The 19,872-nt window shown below is 41.1% G+C and overlaps 1 protein-coding gene across 5 annotated transcripts in view; it reads left to right on the top strand.

The window, feature by feature from the left end:
* The window catches only part of CPEB3 (cytoplasmic polyadenylation element binding protein 3), a 174,167-nt gene that overhangs the window by 17,178 nt on the left and 137,117 nt on the right, over positions 1-19,872 (top strand). For 4 of the 5 annotated variants that reach the window (XM_027112039.1, XM_027112040.1, XM_027112041.1 and 1 more), the window contains exon 2: positions 11,771-12,786. In XM_027112039.1, the coding sequence (XP_026967840.1) occupies positions 11,782-12,786 (1,005 nt within the window). In that variant the 5' untranslated portion in view covers positions 11,771-11,781. Of the gene's footprint in view, positions 1-10,829; positions 11,541-11,770; positions 12,787-19,872 lie in introns of those variants that run through there. The other variant, XM_027112038.1, reaches the window with a different exon arrangement.

Genomic DNA, 19,872 nt, shown 5'->3' with positions numbered 1-19,872 from the left:
ACATCTCTGAGCCTGGGTTTCAACATCTTTATTTATTCTTTATTTTTCTAGCTTTATTGAGGTATAATTGATACCCACATATTTACCGTAGGGATCCCAATAGTCATCCTTGTTGCTGTCACCTATTCATACAGTCCGTTTGTGGAAATTAGGAAAGGATGCCTTTTCCTCCAGGCAGAAGCAGCTTTGCCACTAAGGTTCATGAGCTTGGTGACCAGAGCATGTAGATTTCAGTCTCTACTAGCCTCCTTGGCCAGCCTTCTGGTGCACTACAGAAGCAAACGCGAGGGCCCTGTCTGTGCCGTCTTTCCACTGCACAGGGCTGTTAATATCAAGTGAGATAATAAGTTGAAGGAGTTTGGTAAAGTCTAATTCCCTCTGTGAATGTAAAGCACTGATATCACACAAACACTACCTGATTTCAAATACCAGGATCCAAGGGTGACTTGGGTAGACATTCTGACCATTGCCCTTCCCTTTGGTTCTGATGATCGGGGTGACTCGTTAACTTGCACAACACCTATTGTGTACGTCTGTAGAGATTGTGGCCAGGAAAGATTTTCTCCACCATTTTCAGGCCTGGACCAGTCTTCCTCTCTAGATATAAGACTAAAATCAGTTCTTTTGATGATTCATCCTCTTGGAAACAATCATGTTGTTTTTAGAGCACCCTGGAGTGGGACTGGGTCTTCCCCATAGGTGGAATTTGGAATCCTTTGGTTAGAATTTATCTTTGGTTTTCAGGCAAAGGTCATTGTATAAAAGCTTTGCATCAAGGGGAGAAAGAAAATTTGCTGAACCATAATTTGCCCTCTTTTCACACCTCTGAAGCCCAAGCTATCTGCTGGGCTGTTTAGATCAAGTAGGACAAGAGGACCTGCTTGTATGGACAGGTAAATCACCTTTCTAAGTTTCCATTTTGTTATCTCGAATTAGGGACAATAACAGTACTTACCTCATAGGTTTATTACATGGATCAAATGAACTAATAAGTAGAAAGCACTTGGCACACAGTATATGCGCAATACATGTTAGCTCTAATTACTAGGCTACCTGCAGGATACTCTACCTGACTTTGAGGAAGAACAAAAGCATAAATTCCAGTGCCTTCCCTCAAGAAGCTTAGAGTTCTAGCTGGGGAATTAACATAATTATACCAGAAAAGGTAAATAGAAATGCAAAGCTATAAATGTGTGGTACAGATAGATGCTGTTTTTAGGAACTGGTGTTTGAACTAGGCCCTGAGGAAGGGTGAGATTAGGATAAGTAGAGAGGATGAGGAGGGTATGCCATATGGGGTCGGTAACATTAGCGACGTTCAGGACCACAAGTAGACCAATTTGCCTGGAGAAGTGGGGCCAATGCTATCTGAGAATATAGGTTGGGATTAGAAGGAGAGAACCCTAAATACTAGGGTAAATGTTTGCTCTTGTCCCATAGAGAACGATGAGTGACACGGTAAAACTTGAATATGGAACTGTCCAGCAGGCAGTTGGAATGCTCTTGGGAAAATGCTCAAAGCTGTAGCTAAAACTTTGGGGATGGAAGTTGAAATTGTGGAAGCTGGTGGTACTTCTAAGGCAGCTCCTTGAGAGGTGCCTGTTGATTCCAATTTAATGAGGGCAACCTGTGAACAGCATTTAAAGTGAAATGGTGAAAGTGTCAGGAGATTTGAAGAACATCTTAAAACATTAACTAGGTAAGGTTTGCTTCTCTGAAGTCTTTGCTTCCCAGGGGGAAGCTGTATCTAGTGACCAAGAGACTGAGAAGAAACTTCAGAAGTGAAGAACCAGGAGAGCAGTGTCTTCAAAGACAATGGAGTACTGTTGTGTTAGTTTTCTCCTGATCTGTAACAAATTACCACAAGCTTAATGGCTTAAAAAAAAACCAAACCCACTCATTTACTAACTTACAGTTCTGTAGTCAGCATGACTGTGGGTTCTCTGTTCAGGGTGTCCAATCCACTTTCAGGTTCATTCTTATTGTTGGCAGAATTGCCTTTACAGGACTAAGGTTCCTGTTTTCCTTCTAGCTTGGAATCTTGGAGGGCCGTCTTAGAATTCTGCCTAATGCAAGTGTTTTATGAAGGATAAATGGCAAATAAAATAAGAATTGAAAAGGTGTCAGTTGGTCATTGGTGATTTGAGTAAGATCAGTAGCAAGAGCAATTTTGGCAGGATTGTAGGGGCAGAAGCCAGATGCAGTAAGTTTGTGGAGTCAACTGGAAGTGAGAAAGAAGTAAAGCTTGGATTTAGTGGTTTCTTTCAAATGGCCAGGCTGGAATGGGAAGGAGAAAGTTGGACATAATTAACTAATGAACTAGGTCTCAAGGAAACTAGATGGAATGAACTCTAGACTATAGATGGAGGGATTAGTGTGGACTTGTAGGGGAACTCAGCTTCCTCTGAGGTAGGAGGAAAGCAAGTATGGGTGGGGATGCAGATAAGTTTGTAAAGAGAGGGTGGGCAGCTGAGAAATTGAGGAAATTACTGCCTAATATCCTGTTTTCTCTTAGAGACAAGGTCAGTAAAAAAGCAGGTGAAGTTTTGGAATTGCTACTTTGTGGCTAGGAGGTTTTTCATAAAATTGCTGAATGAAATCAAAACTAATGGACAGAGAGTAAAGAAACATAAAGAACCCCAGGTGCTCTTCAGAGTGCCCACCAAACCATACCTGACTCACCTGGCTCCCCTTTTGCTCCCTTTCTTTTGCTCCGTTCTCAAACAGTCTGATCTAGAATTGCTTAACAGGTCCTTACTCAGAGGAGGTGGACTTCCTGCTAGTAAATTGCCTTAGGCTTTAAGATCTTAAAAGCTTTCTAGATTACTTAGGGGATATCTAATTTACCATGGTTGACCATAGTGACTTTTCCTTCCTTAGGCTGTGAGGTCTTTGAAGTCAAGGGATTTAGGCTTTTTTTCATCTTTGCACTTAGTGCCTCTAATACAAGTCTGGCACATAGGAACGCCTCAGTTTATTTCTCTAGCTTAGATGACCCAGACTTAAGGCTCCCCTCCCTATTTGGCCAGATTGTGCTATTTTTTCCTCTTTACTTTAGAGAAGATAGTTAACCTTTACAAATACATGTATATGTTTTATAAATTTAAAGAAAGTATAACAAAAATGTAGAAAAGTGCAAAAATCATGTGGTCCGTTTTCTGAATTTTTAAAGTAAATACACTTGTGTAACAGTGTCCAGTTCAAGAAACAGAGTAGGGACTTCCCTGGTGGTCCAGTGGTTAAGACTCTGCGCTCCCAATGCAGGCGGCCCGGGTTCGATCCTTGATCCGGGAACTAGAACCCGTGTGCCACAACTAAGAACCTTCATGCCACAATTTAAGACCCGGTGCAGCCAAATTAAAATAAAGAAAAAAAAAAAAGGTATCCCCAGCATCCCTGCAGCGCCCCCCCCCCTTTTTTAACATCTTTATTGGAGTATCATTGCTTTACAATAGTGTGTTAGTTTCTGCTTTATGACAAAGGGAATCAGCTATACATATACATACATCCCCATATCTCCTCTTTCTTGCGTCTCCCTCCCACCCTCCCTATCCCACCCCTCTAGGTGGACACAAAGCACCAAGCTGATCTCCCTGTGCTGTGCGGCTGCTTCCCACTGGCTATCTGTTTTACATTTGGTAGTGTATATATGTCCATGCCACTCTCTTACTTTGTCCCAGCTTCCTCTTCCCCTTCCCCGTGTCCTCAAGCCCATTCTCTACATCTGCATCTTTATTCCTGTCCCCTGCAGCCCCCTTTTATATCCCCCGTCAATCATTATTGCTCTGCAGAAGTTACCAGCATGCTGCCTTCTAACCCCAAAAATTAGTTTTATTAGAACTTTATATAAATTGAAACATATAGTATATACTCTTAGGTGTCAGGCTTCTTTCACTCAGTGTTGTATTCATGCAGTTCATCTAGGTTGTTTTATAGAGTTGGCATCTATTCATTGTCTTTGCCTTATGATATTCCATTATATGACTCTATCACAGATTTACTTATTCAGTCTATTGTAGATGGATATTTGGGTTGTTTCCAAGTTTGGGCTATTATCAATAATGTTGTTTTGAACATGTCTTTTGGTGAACATATGTTTGCGTCTTTATTGGGTATATATCTAGATGCAGTATTGCTGGGTCATAAGGTGTGTGAATGTTTGCTTTAATAGATCCTGCTAAATAGTTTTGCAATGTGGTTGTATAGTTATACTTCCATTAGCAGTGTTTGAGAATGAGTTGCCCCACATCCTTGTGAATGTGTGGTATTGTCTGCCTTTTCCAATTTTAGCCATTCTGGTTGTATTTTTTATTTCTTTGATTATTAGTGATGTAGAGCACCTTTTCGTGTGCTTTTTGGCCATTTGAATATCTTTTGTTAGAGTCTCTTGCCCATTTTTCTTTGGGATGTTCACTGTTATTAATTTGTAACGGTCCTTTATATATTTGAAGTACAAGTCTTTTGTTGAAAAAAATATATATAGCATATATTTCTCCCATTCTGTGATTTTTCACTCTGATTTTTGTTAAACAGATGTTCTTAATTTAATTAGTTTAGTTTATTAAATTTTTCCTTTATAGTTATTGCTTTTGTGACCTGTTGAAGAAATTGTTGCCTGCTCCAATGTCATGAAAATATTCTTTTAAAGGCTCTATTGTTTACCTTTTACATTTAGACTCACAATCCATCTGGAATTGATTTTTGTGTATGGTGGGATAAGGATGAAGGTCTCTTTTTTGCCATATGGTTATTCAGTTTACTCCAATATCCTTCATTGAAAAGACCATCCTTTCTTTACTGCAATGTTACTGGGTTTTTTTTTTTTGGGTTTTTTTTGCGGTACGCGGGCCTCTCACTGTCATGGCCTCTCCCGTTGCGCAGCACAGGCTCTGGATGAGCCGGCTCCGCGGCCATGGCTCACGGGGCCAGCCCCTCCGCGGCATGTGGGATTCTCCCAGACCGGGGCACGATCCCGCGTCCCCTGCATCGGCAGGCGGACCCCCAACCACTGCGCCACCAGGGAAGCCCTGTTACTGTTTTTATAAATCTGGTCACCATGTTACAGGAAGGGGGACCCCTTCCAGGGCCTAAAAGTGGGCTCTTGTCTAACGCTCAGAAATGAATTGTCCAAGGAAACACATGCGCTGACAAAGCAAGACACTTTATTGGAAAGGGGAACCAAGGCGGAGAGCAGCAGGGTAAGGCAGCCTAGGAGAACTGCTCTGCCACGTGGCTTGCAGTCTTAGGTTTTATGGTAATGGGGTTAGTTTCTGGGTTGTCTCTGGCCAATCATCTCTGGCCCACAGTTTGACTCAGGGCCCTTCCTGGTGGCGCGTGCATCTCAGCCAAGATGGATTGCAGCGTGAAGGAGTCTGGGAGGTGGGTCGTCTCCTCCCTCTTTTGGCCCCTCCCGAATTCTCCCCGTTAGTTTTCAGAGGCAGCACCATGTTCCTTATCGGGATCTCTTGTTGTGAGACAACTCAGGCAAGCGGTTATCATCGTGCCTGGCCAAGGTGGGTGGTTTTGGTCCACAGTTCCTTAACAACTATACATACGTGGATCTGTGTCTGGACTTTTTGGTCCATTTGTCTATTTGCTTATCCTGTGCCAATAACCACACAATCTAATTATTATAGCTTTATAATAGGTCTTGATATCTGGTGGTGTAAGTCCCTCTAGGTTTATTTATTTTTTGCCACCTAGAGTGTGTTGGCATCCTTGCCTGTTGCATACAAATGTAAATTTAATTCAACAAATATTTCCTGAATACCTATTTATTATGTGCTAGGTACAGTGATAGATGTTGGGAATATAGCTGTCAATAAAGATAGGCCTGGTCCTTTCCTTTTAGTTGGGAAAGCCATTCAAATGAAGTGAGATGAGAAGAGGGCCTAGGACAGAGTGCTGAGGAACTCAATATTTAAAGTCAGTTAGCAAAGAAGACAGAGAGAGAGCGTGTGTGTGCACATGTGGGCAAGCGAGTAAAACCCCAAATGTAAGAAAACCAAGAAAGGACAACATGAAGGAAGCCGAGGGAAGAAGGTGTATCTAGAAAGTGTGGTCAGTTATGTCAATGTTGCTGCAAGGTCAATCAAGATAAGACTAACAAAACATCCTTTAGACTTAGCTCTGAATGGCTATTGTGAACTTAGTGAAGCAGTTTTTGTGGAGGGGTAGGGTGTGTGTCTTTATTAGATTGTAAACTCTTAGATGGGAACAAAGTTCCTTGTTCACTTAGTGCTTAATGAATGTTATTTCATGATAATAATCCCGTGATCTGCATACTGCTGAGCATCACAAAGGGCCAAAATTGTGCTCTATTTTATAACACTTCTGATTCTGGCAGCTGATGAAAAAGTAATTGCTCTTGTAAATGGAGGATAATTTAATACTCAAACCTTGGCTGTTTTATTTATTTTTATTTTTTACATGAACTTTATTTATTTATTTATTTTGGCCGCTCTGCGCAGCATGTGGGATCTTAGTTCCCTGACCAGGGATCGAACCCTCGCCCCTGCAGTGGAAGCACTGAGTCCCAACCATTGGACTGCCGGGGAAGTCCCAAACCTTGGCTGTTTTAGATAGTCAAAAACTATGCTTCATCCATCCATTCATTTATCCATTTAATTCACTTATCAGCAAGGGTACAGGAAGCAACCACCAACTACCTGGGACTCATAAGCATTGTGCTGGAGATGTAAGTAGGGAAAGAAAGGAAAGAAGGAAGCCTAGAAAAATGTATTTGACCCATGTATATCTCAATGAATTAACTTTGCAAGTGCAATATCTATTTTTACAGCCTTCCATGACTATTCAAAAGGGGCCTATGTTAAGCTTTGTGACCTAAAGATAAAATTTCAGAAAATGCTTCCTTTTTGGTTAAATAAAAAACAAGATTTCAGTAGAGAAGTTCTTTGTCTTTGTTAGGGGTGCTCCTATAATTTATTGTTTGCTTGGTATTTACTTACACCTTGGTATATATGTATGAGTCATTTTCTTTTAAATTTGAGTGCTCATTTTAGGAACGGAAGAACAGAGATAGTTCATTTTCAAATACAATAAAATTATGTTAAGTATGGGCTGTGCTAATTATTTATTGTCATTTATCAAAGGGTCAGAGGCCAAAGTTTATTTTTCTTCATTGTGAGAATTATTAGTAGACCTGTACTTGGGGTCAAGTGGATTGATAAATGCCCAGGTAAACCATTTTCAAGCACACCTGCATAACTTAAGAATTTCTACTTTACCAGTAGTCTTGACATATTAATTTCAAATAATTAAAAAAAATCTATTTCTTAAAACAAGTCTTTATAAGAGTTTTATGAGGGAACTTTTTTTTTTAAAGTTAATTGAAGTACTTGAAAATGTAGAAGTTTGGTAGGTTAGGGAAGTATTCAGGAATAAGATTAGCCATGAGTTGATCTTTACAGACTCTGTAAGGAATATGGTTAGTATAGCACGTTGGCAGAGGTAAAGCTTTCTTTAGGAAGGTAGAAGAAGAAAAGAAAAAAGGGGAATATATGCTGAGTTCACGGTAGGAATAAGAAGATAATTTATTTAGTTCTTTTAAAAAGAGCTTTTGGCAGATTCATTCAAAATGATTTTTTCCTCTTAAATTGTTAGTTTTGGTTTTTTCCTTAGAAATAACTAGAAACAAAGACTACTAACTGCTGCAAATTGGTAGTCTCTGGTCATACTACTTTAGTTGTAATTGGTGAAGAGGGGAAATAGAGAAATAAGATAGTTTTAAATGGTGCTTAACATTTTTAGTTCTAAGTCCAATCAGCATAATCATCAACTGACATTTACTCTGAACCTCTTGGGTGAATGGCACTGAACCAAATCCCACAAGAAATAATATATTCTGCCTATGTGAGCATACTGGTAATTGAACTATTGCTCTCAGAAGCTATAGATAATACCAGTTGATAAGATGTTATGAGATTCCAGCCTTGGAGTTACGAGATTAAGATAGGAAAAATGTACACCGGAAAAAAAAATTTTAGATAGAAACTGTATCTACTTTCTGTCTTGAATAAAGAAATCACTGCCCTATACAGTGAAACTCTAAACATGTCAAATATTTTTTTAATGTTTAACCAAACACTATTTTAGCTTAAAAGAGTTGAATTTTATTTGATCATTGTATGAATAATGCAAGGTAAACTTTCATTTTTACAAGTAAAATAAGGAGGTGAGTTGATTTCGAGCACATGAAGTAGAATCTTGAAGTAAGTGATTTGTGCCTTCATTTCAAATACAAAGAAATCTTGCTGGATAGATAAGATGTCAAAAATTTGTGACTGAAACCTATTTTTAACCTGACCTCCAAGGTTTATATCATATTTAATATTAAGGTACTTTTCATTTTATAATATTAAGCATGTGTCTTTTAAGTATGGTCAGATTTTAAGTATCTTTCCCTAGTAGTCTGCCTCCTCCCTTCCTTATTCCTCCCCACCCCATCTCTTTTGCTGTGGTAGGGTTCCTATTGCTGGCTACCCAGTCATTACCATTCTAATACCATTTAAGGTAGCTCTGCTGGGTTTCTTTATTTTGAGTCCTAGAATCCAGTTTCTCTTTTAACCTGGCCTCCTAAATCAGTTGACAAATCGGTTTATTTTCCCCCGTGTTCATCTTAACAACTCGTGATTTAGATTGGTTAGGAAGATACAATGTAATCGGCACAACCTCTTTCCCGTGGAATCAGTATTTTGGAGACTTCCTCCTTTCCTAGCGGAACATTCTCCAGTCGGGCAGCGGACCTAGCTAAGGACTTCAGCCCCCACAGTTCCCTGTGTGCGCATGCCCTCTCTTCTTACAGTTGTCAAAGTGCTCTTGCCAGAGCGGTCACATAATCAACCTGAAAGAAGAAAATAAATACTGTACACTTTTTAATTTTATCGATCCTTAAAAACTGGACCCTCAAAGGTAACTGCTGCTAAGAATTTGTTACTTGAGATTGGGTGATTGCATGTAGAGGAAGATCTATTGTGTGTGGGGTGGGGGGAGGGGAAGGAGGTATCTATTTCTCGGACTCTGCTGTAAATAAGAAAAAAGAAAAAAAAAACCCAACAAACAAAAAACCCACCCAAAGGAACAGACTGTACAAGCAGTTACTGACATTGCATATTAACTTTGTAAATGTTATTTTCATCTATTGCTTATCTTTTGTTTAAAAGGGTCTTATTTATTAAAGATGGGTCTTGACCTTGACAGAGTGAATTTATGCAGGCAGTGAAATTCATGTCTTTAAGAAATGTTGAAAAGAGAAATGGGTGTTCCTGGTATGATAAAAAAATTAATTTAATAAATATATTAATATTACTTATAGCCTTAAAATATTCTGAGTCTAGCTTACTTTTTGGCTTTTTTGCTATAGTACAGCATTAATTTTTCCACCACAGATATATAGTTTAAACTGAAGGCATTAACAGAAAGCATTGATACAAGCATTGGAAAAGCTGAGTGATATTAAAATTCTAATCAAACGCATATTTCAGCCATGATGATATGGCTGTTGTAAAGACAATTCTAGCACACTGGAAGAGACTCAAATCCCAGATTATAATGGTTTACTGCAGCACTGCTTAAACCAAGGATGAAAATGTCTCTTTCTGTGTCCATTTCCTTTGGCAGCAATAGAACTTTGTGCTGTTGTGAATCCAAGCTCTGCTTGCTTCTTTGTCATATTTTACGATACTGATCAAAGCCATTATTTTAGATGAAGGGAACTGAGGAACACAAAGTCAATCTTAAGTAGGTTTTATTGGCAGTAGCTGGCAATTTGTGATGTGTATTATATTGGGTTGGGTTTTTTGGGGGTGGGGGTCAGGGAGGGAGGAGTAGAAAGGAGAATAAGGTGGCTGTGAAGCTTTTCCTCGAGCCCACTATTTTGTCTATGTATTAAACTTTGAAATGAAAGATTAACCATTTTAAAGATACTCTTTAATAAAACAGTAGAACTACTTTTAATCCCATTTCTTAGTCTGACATATTTTGCTTAATAGTTGAGGGGGGAAGCACAGACATTTTCTAACACATTTATCTTACAACATTTATTATCGTGAGAATGTCCAAAGACAGAACTTCTGTGTGTATCTGAATGCCCTTTACAAGTGTCCTGAGAAAGATGCTTTTCCAAGTATCTGAGTTAATTAACTACATTAAACATATTAATAACTTTGTTGCAATTATACTGAATCATCATCTAAAAATAATTGTATATTTGGTCATATGCTCCTTGAACACTTCAAAATACTTGTTTTCAGGGTCTTAGCACTGTAATATTCATATATTTAAAACAATTAATGTGCTCTAAGGGACAAGCTAACTCAGTGATAACTACGTATATGGAAATCTCCTGGTTTTGAGCGATGACTATTTTCATCCTTGAATGATAAAACATGCTGTATGGCAGAGGTGAATATAGCCCTTCTGTGCGAAATGGAAAATACCATACTCTCCTTATATGGCTAAATGAAGCAGTGATGGCAATGCACTATAATTACAATGTATGAGAATTGGGGACTTTGTACTATGCTATTTTTAACACGTTAGCTAGCATTTGGTAGTTCAGGGTCTTCAAACCATAATCTTTCACTGCTAATACTAGTGATAAGAGAATGGATTCTAAATTTGCCAAAGTCTTGTGACCAAGGCAGTAGCAGGAGGATTCAAAAATGAAAAATCTGGCAACCCCAGAATTATCTTGACTTTCTACTTAAATCTCAGAGGGATTTTTTTAAAAGCCCCGCCCCCACCCCATCGCATAGTCACAGTCCCCCGCCCCCTCCCTCCGTCCCTCCCTCCTCCCTCCCTCCGCGTCTCTCTCTCTCTCTCTCTTTCTCTCTCTGACCTTAAATCCAACCAGAACATTTCTTCACTCTGCGGAGAAATTCTCAGGCTCCTGTTGAGACCTGAACCACTGAGATGCCAAAAAATCTCTTGTGAGGCAGAATTGGAGACGAGAAAATTGGAGAATAAGCAGAAAAACCCTAATCCTTAGAGTAACAAGAAGCAAGCACTTGAAAATGTTTCAGTAGATTTTTACCTCTTTAAAAACAATGTGTTTTTTTTGTTGTTTGTTTTAATGTCTCCTAACAAAATGGAGTAGCTGCAGCTCCTGGGAGGCCAGAGAATGATTGTGCAGCTGAGTCCTCCTCCTAACAAATGCCAAGGATTTCCTCCCTCGTGGTTCGCTGCTGCTAAATGAAACAATTATCGAGGCAAGAAGGCAGTTTGCTAATCAAGAGGGATAAGACTTCTGTTTCTTTAAAGTGCCGGAGCGGGGGTTAGAAAGGGTCGTGTGCGGTGTCTTTTTAACCTTGCTGAAGGACGCAGCAGTATTTATTGACGTATGCAAATAGCTAGGGGAGGGTGGTGCTTGGGAAAAAACAGGAACCAGAATCGGTTTCTCATTGCAGGGTGAACGCTCTGAGTTCCGGTGAAGGGAAAAGAGACGTGGCGAAATTGCCGTCTTTCTGTCTTATAAGCACATCTCTCACTAATACAGAAAAGGAACCTAGACATCAGAAAGGGTGAAGACGCTCTCAGAGTATTTTTAGAAACCTTGCATGAGCTCCCCCCCCACACCCCCCCTCGCTCCCCCAGCCCGACCTGTTCTTCTAAATGGGAGATTATGGATTTGCATTGCAATTGGCTAATAGCGGTGGCACTGGATTTTCGCAAGTAAAACACCCGCCCGCTTCAGCAAGGGGCATTAACGAACACATTGACAATAACGCGTCTCTCTTTTTTCCCGTTTCAGCTGCGCAAACCATGCAGGATGATTTACTGATGGACAAAAGCAAAACCCAGCCCCAGACCCAGCAGCAGCGGCAGCAGCAGCAGCAGCAGCAGCAGCCCCAGCCCGAGCCCGGCACAGCCGAAGCCCCTTCCACGCCCCTGTCCTCAGAGACCCCCAAGCCGGAGGACAGCAGCGCAGTGCCGGCCCTCAGCCCCGCCGCTGCCCCGCCGGCCCCCAACGGCCCCGACAAGATGCAGATGGAATCGCCGCTCCTGCCGGGCTTGGGTTTCCACCAGCCCCCTCAGCAGCCGCCGCCGCCGCAGGAGCCCGCGGCGCCGGGCGCGTCGCTGTCGCCGTCCTTCGGCAGCACCTGGTCCACGGGCACCACGAACGCGGTAGAGGACAGCTTCTTCCAGGGGATCACGCCAGTCAACGGGACCATGCTCTTCCAGAACTTCCCTCACCACGTCAACCCAGTCTTCGGAGGCACCTTCTCCCCGCAGATCAGCCTGGCGCAGACCCAGCACCACCAGCAGCCGCCGCCGCCGCCCGCACCGCAGCCCGCGCAGCCCCAGCAGGCGCAGCCCTCGCAGCAGCGCCGGTCGCCCGCCAGCCCCAGCCAGGCGCCCTATGCGCAGAGGGGCGCTGCCGCGGCGTACGGTCACCAGCCCATCATGACTAGCAAGCCGTCCTCGTCCTCGGCTGCCGCTGCCGCCGCGGCCGCCGCGGCCGCCGCCTCGTCCGCGTCGTCCAGCTGGAACACGCACCAGAGCGTGAACGCGGCCTGGAGCGCGCCGTCCAACCCGTGGGGCGGCCTGCAGGCGGGCCGGGACCCTCGCCGGGCGGTCGGCGTGGGCGTGGGCGTGGGCGTCGGGGTACCTTCACCGCTCAACCCTATCTCGCCGCTCAAAAAGCCCTTCTCCAGCAACGTGATCGCGCCGCCCAAGTTCCCCCGCGCGGCCCCGCTCACCTCCAAGTCCTGGATGGAGGATAACGCTTTCCGGACGGACAATGGTAACAATCTGTTGCCATTTCAGGTAATGCTCCAGTGCACCTGCACACGCCTTCCTTCTCTGCTCCCTTTGCCTTGTCTTCCCTGCCATTTAATAGGCCGTTGATTTTTGTTCTTTAAAAAAGGCAGCGATGTTCAACTGCCCTGCCCTTTTCCAAACCCTTCAGTTCACTGGGGCTGTTCCACGACCGGGGACAAGGGTGGGGGAACACTGTGACTGCTGGAGGAGTCGTATATATGCACCCTGACAAGATAGAAAAGAGCCTTTTTCTTTTAGCTTATTTTTTCCTTCATCGTGCTTGTGCCTCTTCTTTTCACCTTCGACAAGAAAAGCTGCAAGTGTATGGCAGGGTGCCGGCATAGTCCCAGGATGAGTATGCTGAGATTTCTGTCGTTTTAAGTGGCTACACATTTCACATTATGCAATCCCGGGCTCAGGGTGCCTCCTGAAAGCCGTCCACTCCCAAACAACTCTGGCCCCACTCTTAAAGGGGTTAACAGCCCTTGAGTGTTGCTATTTCAGACAGTTGCATATGCTCAATTAAACTAATGTGAACACATGTGTTTATGTCTCGCAAAGGTGCTGGCATCATTAATAGCGATCAGCATATTGCCCCTGCCGGGAAAATTATGAGTGTGAGATTCCAATAAACACTGGAACTCTATCAGGGACCAGGATGGAAGAGTGGGAATTCTAGGGGTAACCCTTCCTATGTTACCTAGAAGGAGGACTTAGAAATTGTTTTTTCCAGAGGAAAGAGACAATAGGACGCGACCTTCAGAGCCATATTGCAATGGAGACTATTTGCTAGCTAGCGCTGAAATATTTAAAGCTGCAGTGTCCTTCAATTGGGTTATTTAAGAAGACAATGCAGATCAATTACACCATCTGAAACTGGGCAAAGTGAAAGTCTTGCAACTTTAATGAAAAATGAGCCTTGTGTCTTGGTGTTAAATGCCAATGAAAAACCCAGGAAGTGCCCCAGACAAAAAGGTTGAATGGAGTGTCCTTATTCTGTTCTCGCTTTCTGATCCAGTGTATGGCCACATCGGTTGGCAGTGTCCTGGACATCTTGAGTTGGAAAGGGGTGGTAAGGGGGAGTGTTCACTGGAGGGCTTTGTTCTCAGGTAAACGTTCACCCTTCACTTACAAATTGATTTGGCCATACGCTGGGAGGCTCAGTTAAAAAAAAGAAGGAAGGAGAGAGGAGGGCTTTGGATAAGACCCAGTTTGGATCTTTGGATCCAAGGAAATGAAACAGAAATCCTTTGAGCATTGCTGAAAAATGGCAGAACCGACATTTGACAGAGTTAGTTTAAAGCATCAGGTGCAATTGGAGGCTTCATTTTATTGCTCTTTACATTTCAGATGTGATGTTTGGCATGGCTCCCATCCATGAAGGAGGAGATAGGGTTATTAAGAAGCATATGATTCTCTAAACTAAAGCAAGGATTTTTAACCTCAACAGTTCAAGGGGGGGTCCCTGAAACTCGTAAATTATGTGTATGAGAGTTTTTAATGAGACAGTCTTAACACATTTTTACAGGGGCCTTTCAGGAATGGAAGAGTTTAATATTAAGGTATATTTCTCCCCATTATTCTAAAGTTTGTTTTAATAAAATGAAGAGACTGCACGCTGGGATTAGATCCCTAGAGAAAAGGAGGACTCTGCTTTCTCGAATTTCTTTGTGTGTGTGTGTGTGTGTGGCGGGGGGCTGGACAGGGAGGTTGCATTTGGTAGGAGAGCCCCTCTTTTTCTAATAGTCCCTCTTATTATTCTGATGATCTCTACCCAAATCCATTCTCAGAGGATAACCTAAAAGCTAACAGGGAGGTTTTGGGCCTGGAAGCTGTTAGTGTAGACATCAATTATCTTTTTCTAAGAGTAGAATCTGAATACAACTAGCTTTTGATTATCTCCAGAAATGGGAACTGGAGAGAGATTAAATCCATAAAATTTCCCCCAAACTGATATTGACAAGTTATGTGGGGATTGCCAGTTGTTTCTCAGCAAACCATTTACCAGCCATGCTAATGAGAGCCAGATGGACTGGATTGAGTTTGGATTCTTGTTTTTTCATCCCTGGTAGTGCTATTGAGTAGGGAAAGATGGCCAAAAGATTTGTAGAAGGAGAGATTTAATTGAAAATTGAGCTTTATAAATTTGGCCTCAGGAAAAATTACGTGGACTTTTATGTCTCATTTCTTTTTCTTACTTAAAATGGAGCTTCAGGGTTTTGAAGCAATATTAGAACCAGAGTAGGAGTAACCTGGCTGTGTTTTGGCTTGGAAAATTATCAGACTTGGTTTGTGTTGATAAGCATATTAAGTTTGAAAAAACAAAAACACCTTGAGTCTTGTGTGCAGAATTTTACATGTTTTTATATTTATTTAAATCATTTTTCTACAAAAGAGAAAATAACTTAAGTAGCTCCTAATGACTTTTTAAAAAATTATTTTGACAAATAAGATTTTTTCTTTAAATCTAGGACTGTATTTCATAGAATACCGACTTAATTTTTTTATTTCAGACTCTTTGAGCTAAAAGGGGCTCTCAACAGTAGTAGTGATCTACTCTAATGTATCATAATATTAAAAAAAAATCCATTACCCACCCCCAGCAGTGCTGCTTCACTCTCTTTTGTCAACCCACATAATAGAATATTTGGAGCTTTACTTCTGTGGTTTATATTGTGAAAGCAATATCTGTATTTGAATGTGATTTTTCAAACTGCACGTGCTTTCTTATGCCCTTCCCTTAATTCTAACAAAGTTGATTGGTTTCTCTGGGTTGGGGTGGCTGCTTCCTTAGGGATTACTTGTATCTAAAAGCCACCTCATTTCTATAAATAAGGAAACTGAGGTCCTGAGAGAAAATGGCATAACTTGGGTAATAGCGCTTTGGCTAGTTTTGTTGATGTGTGTCCTTAACTTCCTTGTAGCTCTAGTGCTGTCAGGTAGACTTCATTTATGTCAGGTTCTCTTTGGGCTCCATTCAAAGGGGCTTACTTATGGAATTATCTCATGAGATTCTGTATCTGGCTCTTAGTGATGTACCATCCACCAACTCAAAAGCAGTGAGGGGGCTTCCCTGGTGGCACAGTGGTTAAGAATCCGCCTGCCAGTGCAGGGGACACAGATTCGAGCCCTGGTCTGGGAAGATCCCACATGCTGCGGAGCAGCTAAGCCCGTGCACCACAACTACTGAGCCTGAGCTCTAGAGCCCGTGAGCTACAGCTACTGAGCCTGTGCCCCACAACTACTGAAGCCTGCACACCTAGAGGCCGTGCTCCGCAAGAGAAGCCACCGCAATGAGAAGCCTGCGCACCGCAACGAAGAGTAGCCCCCGCTCGCTGCAACTAGAGAAAGCCCGCGCAGCAACGAAGACCCAAGACAGACAAAAATAAATAAATAAATAAATAAATTTATATTAAAAAAAAAATTTTTTTTAAATCAGTGAGGTACCCCACCTGGGGTATCATACATATGCTTCATTTTCTACTTATATAAGACAGAGAAGCTTAGTTAGGTTTGTAAAAGGACTAGAACAGAGGTGTTTTCTATATGTTGTGAATTTCGGTTTAAATAGTGTTGTTGTTCAGAGAAGTTTAGAAGGGACTTTTGAGAGCACCTATTCCACTACTCTGCTCATTTTCCAGAAGAGGAAATCAAAGTCCAAATATGTGAAATGACTTGCTCAAGTTCAGGTGGGTAGTTTCTATCAGAAGCAGACTTTGGAGGCAGATTGCCTAGGTTCACATCTCAACGCTGTCAGTTCCTGGGTTTGTAATCTTGTGCAAATTATGTATATATGTTGACCCTCAATTTTGTCATCTGTAAAATGGGAATAATAATAATTACTTGCTTCATAGGAGTTCAGATAAGAAACTGCATGTAAAGTGCTTAGCACAGTACTTGGCCCATAGTAAAGTACCATATAAATGTTGAGTTATGATTATTGTTATTTTAATGGTGGCCAGAGGCTCTGCGTGATCTTATCTTTGTATGGATTACTGCTTTTTCATCCCATGCAATCTGAAAGACCCCAAACTTCTATGTAATGTTATTTAGTCTTTTTTTTCCTGTCTGAAGGTACCCCCTGGTTACTATAACAACGTGATAATCCACCATTTACCTATGACCTGGGCCCTTTGCTAAGCACTTTATATGTAGTTTCTTATTGGAACTCCTTTAAGGTACAGGACTATTATTACTCTCATTATCCGGACAAAGAAATTGAGGGTTAGTGCATTTACATTATTTCCTCATCATCACACAGCCAGTAACTGGCAGAGTTGGGATTTGAACCCAGGAGATCTGCCTCCAGAGCCAGTGGACATCAGTTAACAGTGCAGTGTAGAAGGAGGAGACTGGGCAGCATCCGTACTTGACCTTATGATATACCCTGGAGATTGTGTTGTTAAAATATATTTTATGGAGAGGAACAGAGGAAGAAAAATATAGTGCCCATACGTATACTAGATTCAACAGTAGTCAATATATTCCCCTATTTATTTATTTACTTATCTATGTAGTTTTGAATTTGTGTTTTTGGAAAAAAATTCAAATTATATTCTGCTTTCTCTCTGCATTTCTGCCTTTATCCCACCCCTCTTTTCCTACCCCAAATTGAAAGCCACTGTATAGATTTAATATTTTCTGGCATAAGTCTGCTTAAATGAAATTTAGTGTTGATTGTGCTGGTGGGTTATCTATAACAGAGAAAGAAATTCCTTACGTGAATTCATGGAAGTATAAATTATTTTGAAAAATAAATATGCCTATTCATAATAAATTTTGAAGAAACATCAGTGTTTTCAACCAGCCTAGGCTACTTCTTTTGGAACCATCTTTTCAGGAAGTAATATAAATTGTCTAGTTTATGCTTGCTTTTGAATAAGGATACTATGACCTAGATTTAAAACTAGAGACTCTTCTGTAGTTGGTTTCTTAACTACTGCTCCAATGCAAAATCACTTAAAGTCCACCCAACTCTACAAACTGTTTCAGAACTTATTATAGCGTGGTTAATATGTATGCCAGCAAAGCCACATTATCTATATTCTATTTAAAAGAGATATTGGTTAGGAAATGTTAGAAAGTTTTCTATGCTACTGAAAACATTTATCTAATATAAACTGTTTACTTTAAAATTGCATGTTGAAAAGTACTTAGCTTTAAACTCTTCATGACCTTGCAGCAAGTTGATATAAAAATATGCTCTCAGAAATGTAATGTGTTTAGATATCCTCTAAGACACAAATTTCTGCTTAAATAGCTTTCTCCACTGGTTGGCCTATTTTGCTCTCTTTCAAGGGCTGCACAAGGTGTAATGCTCGTCCATTTGGAAGGTGTCATTGCTCAGGTGGTTTTTGGAGTGTTTTGATCTGCAAGTCTCAAAAGATTATGGCTTCGTTACTACAATATGAAAAATCTGATGCAGCCATGTGGATTTTACTGAGGAAAGGAATGGAGGGGAGTATAGAGTAGTGGACAGCCCATGAAGCTTGGAACGAGGAAGACACTGGTTGAAGCCTCAGCTCTGTCACTGGTGATTGGAGTCTAGTCATTTATTTCATGTTTCTTTTTCCAAGAAGTCTGCAAAAATGGAGAGAGAGAGAGCCTATCTTCTGGGTTTGCTTTGAGAATGTATACAAAATGTTCAAAAAATTAGATACTGTTATGACTCTTAAATGCCTGCCTAACCACCAGTAATTAGACACAGTTTGAGTTTAATAGAGGAAATATTTATTGATAGCTAGTAGTCCAGGATTAAATGCTAGTTGATGACATCTGGAAATGGAGAAGGCCTAGAAAGATGTGTCCAGCAGGGTTGGAAGAGCAATGAAGGGCTCTTTGTATGTTATGGTGACTGCCTGTCCTAGAAAGCCAGTCATAGTGCTCTGAAAGTTAGGGAGTATAGAGTTAGTCACAAGGATGGTGTATATTTGTAACTACCTGCTTCTGCCATGATTGACTCGCCAATGCAAATGTGAGATTTTGGTAATTCTGGAGCTCCAAAGGCTCTGATTTGAAGTTCCTTTTCACCATTTCCCTGAAGACCATGCCTGACTCTCTGTAGAGGCCAGCATGGTTGTCAGAGATAGAATTCAGTATAGAGGCCCAAGTTTGGATCTTGAGAGTTGAGGAATATAATATAGCCACAGCTTCAAAGTCGCTTTCCTGGGGAGATTGCTGTGCTTGCAGTAGTAGCCAGCCTTAACAAGGAATTTTCCGCAACTGGTCCTTATACCTTGTACGTGGCTTGTTCTCTGGGGGTTCTGTTATGCTTCAGTTCTTTTACATTTAGTTTTCATATCCTTCAGTGTTCATTACAGGTGCTAGGCATGTAAACTTATGTGAAACCATTGTAATATTTTGACTTAACTTGATGTGGAAAAGTACTAGTGAATTAAAATAACTCAATAAATTAGCATCTTAGAATCAACACCACTTTTCTTTCCCCAGAAGCACTATTATATAATTCTCAAAAATAATGACTATATGATATGAATCCTTGTTGGCAGTCTTCAGAGGAGAGGAACAGAAATGGGTACCAAACAGCCTTTGTATCATTTGAAGTGATCATAGAATAAATGTACACAGAGGGAAGGAAACTTTGTGTACTGATATTGTTGTGTGGTTAAGACTGTTGAACAGCCAAATATCTTCATTCTTCAAGTGTTCAAACTTATTTCAAAGGCAAGATCAAATTCAAGAGAAAAAAATGTAACTCCCTATCTTTAGTAATTCAGTGCAACGAATTAAATGGCCAGTGCTACCAACTGAACCAGTGTCTAGAAGTTCATGAGCACTTGGCACTTAGTAGGTGCTCATTACATGAATGACTAAACATTTAAATACAAGTTGCTATAGTTTTGTCCTTTCTACAATACAGTATATTTAACATTTTCAAGACAGATTCTCCACTATAGCATTTCTTTACAAGATGTTCACAGAATATGGAAACATAGGTGAATGTACAGAATGTTATAAAGGACATCTTCAATTTGTAAAAATAGAAAATATCTGGCTTTTCAGACTTTATGGACATCCCATAGTTTCTAGGCTGTGAATCTGTTTGTACTTTGGTATGCTAAGAAGTAAGCA

The sequence above is a fragment of the Aethalodelphis obliquidens genome, unplaced genomic scaffold (genome assembly GCF_003676395.1).
Source record: "Aethalodelphis obliquidens isolate GAN/ISIS:26980383/991018 unplaced genomic scaffold, ASM367639v1 scaffold11, whole genome shotgun sequence".
Classification (NCBI taxonomy): domain Eukaryota; kingdom Metazoa; phylum Chordata; class Mammalia; order Artiodactyla; family Delphinidae; genus Aethalodelphis; species Aethalodelphis obliquidens.
Note: the sequence above shows the minus strand (reverse complement) of the source record. Positions and strands in the feature narration are given on the sequence as shown.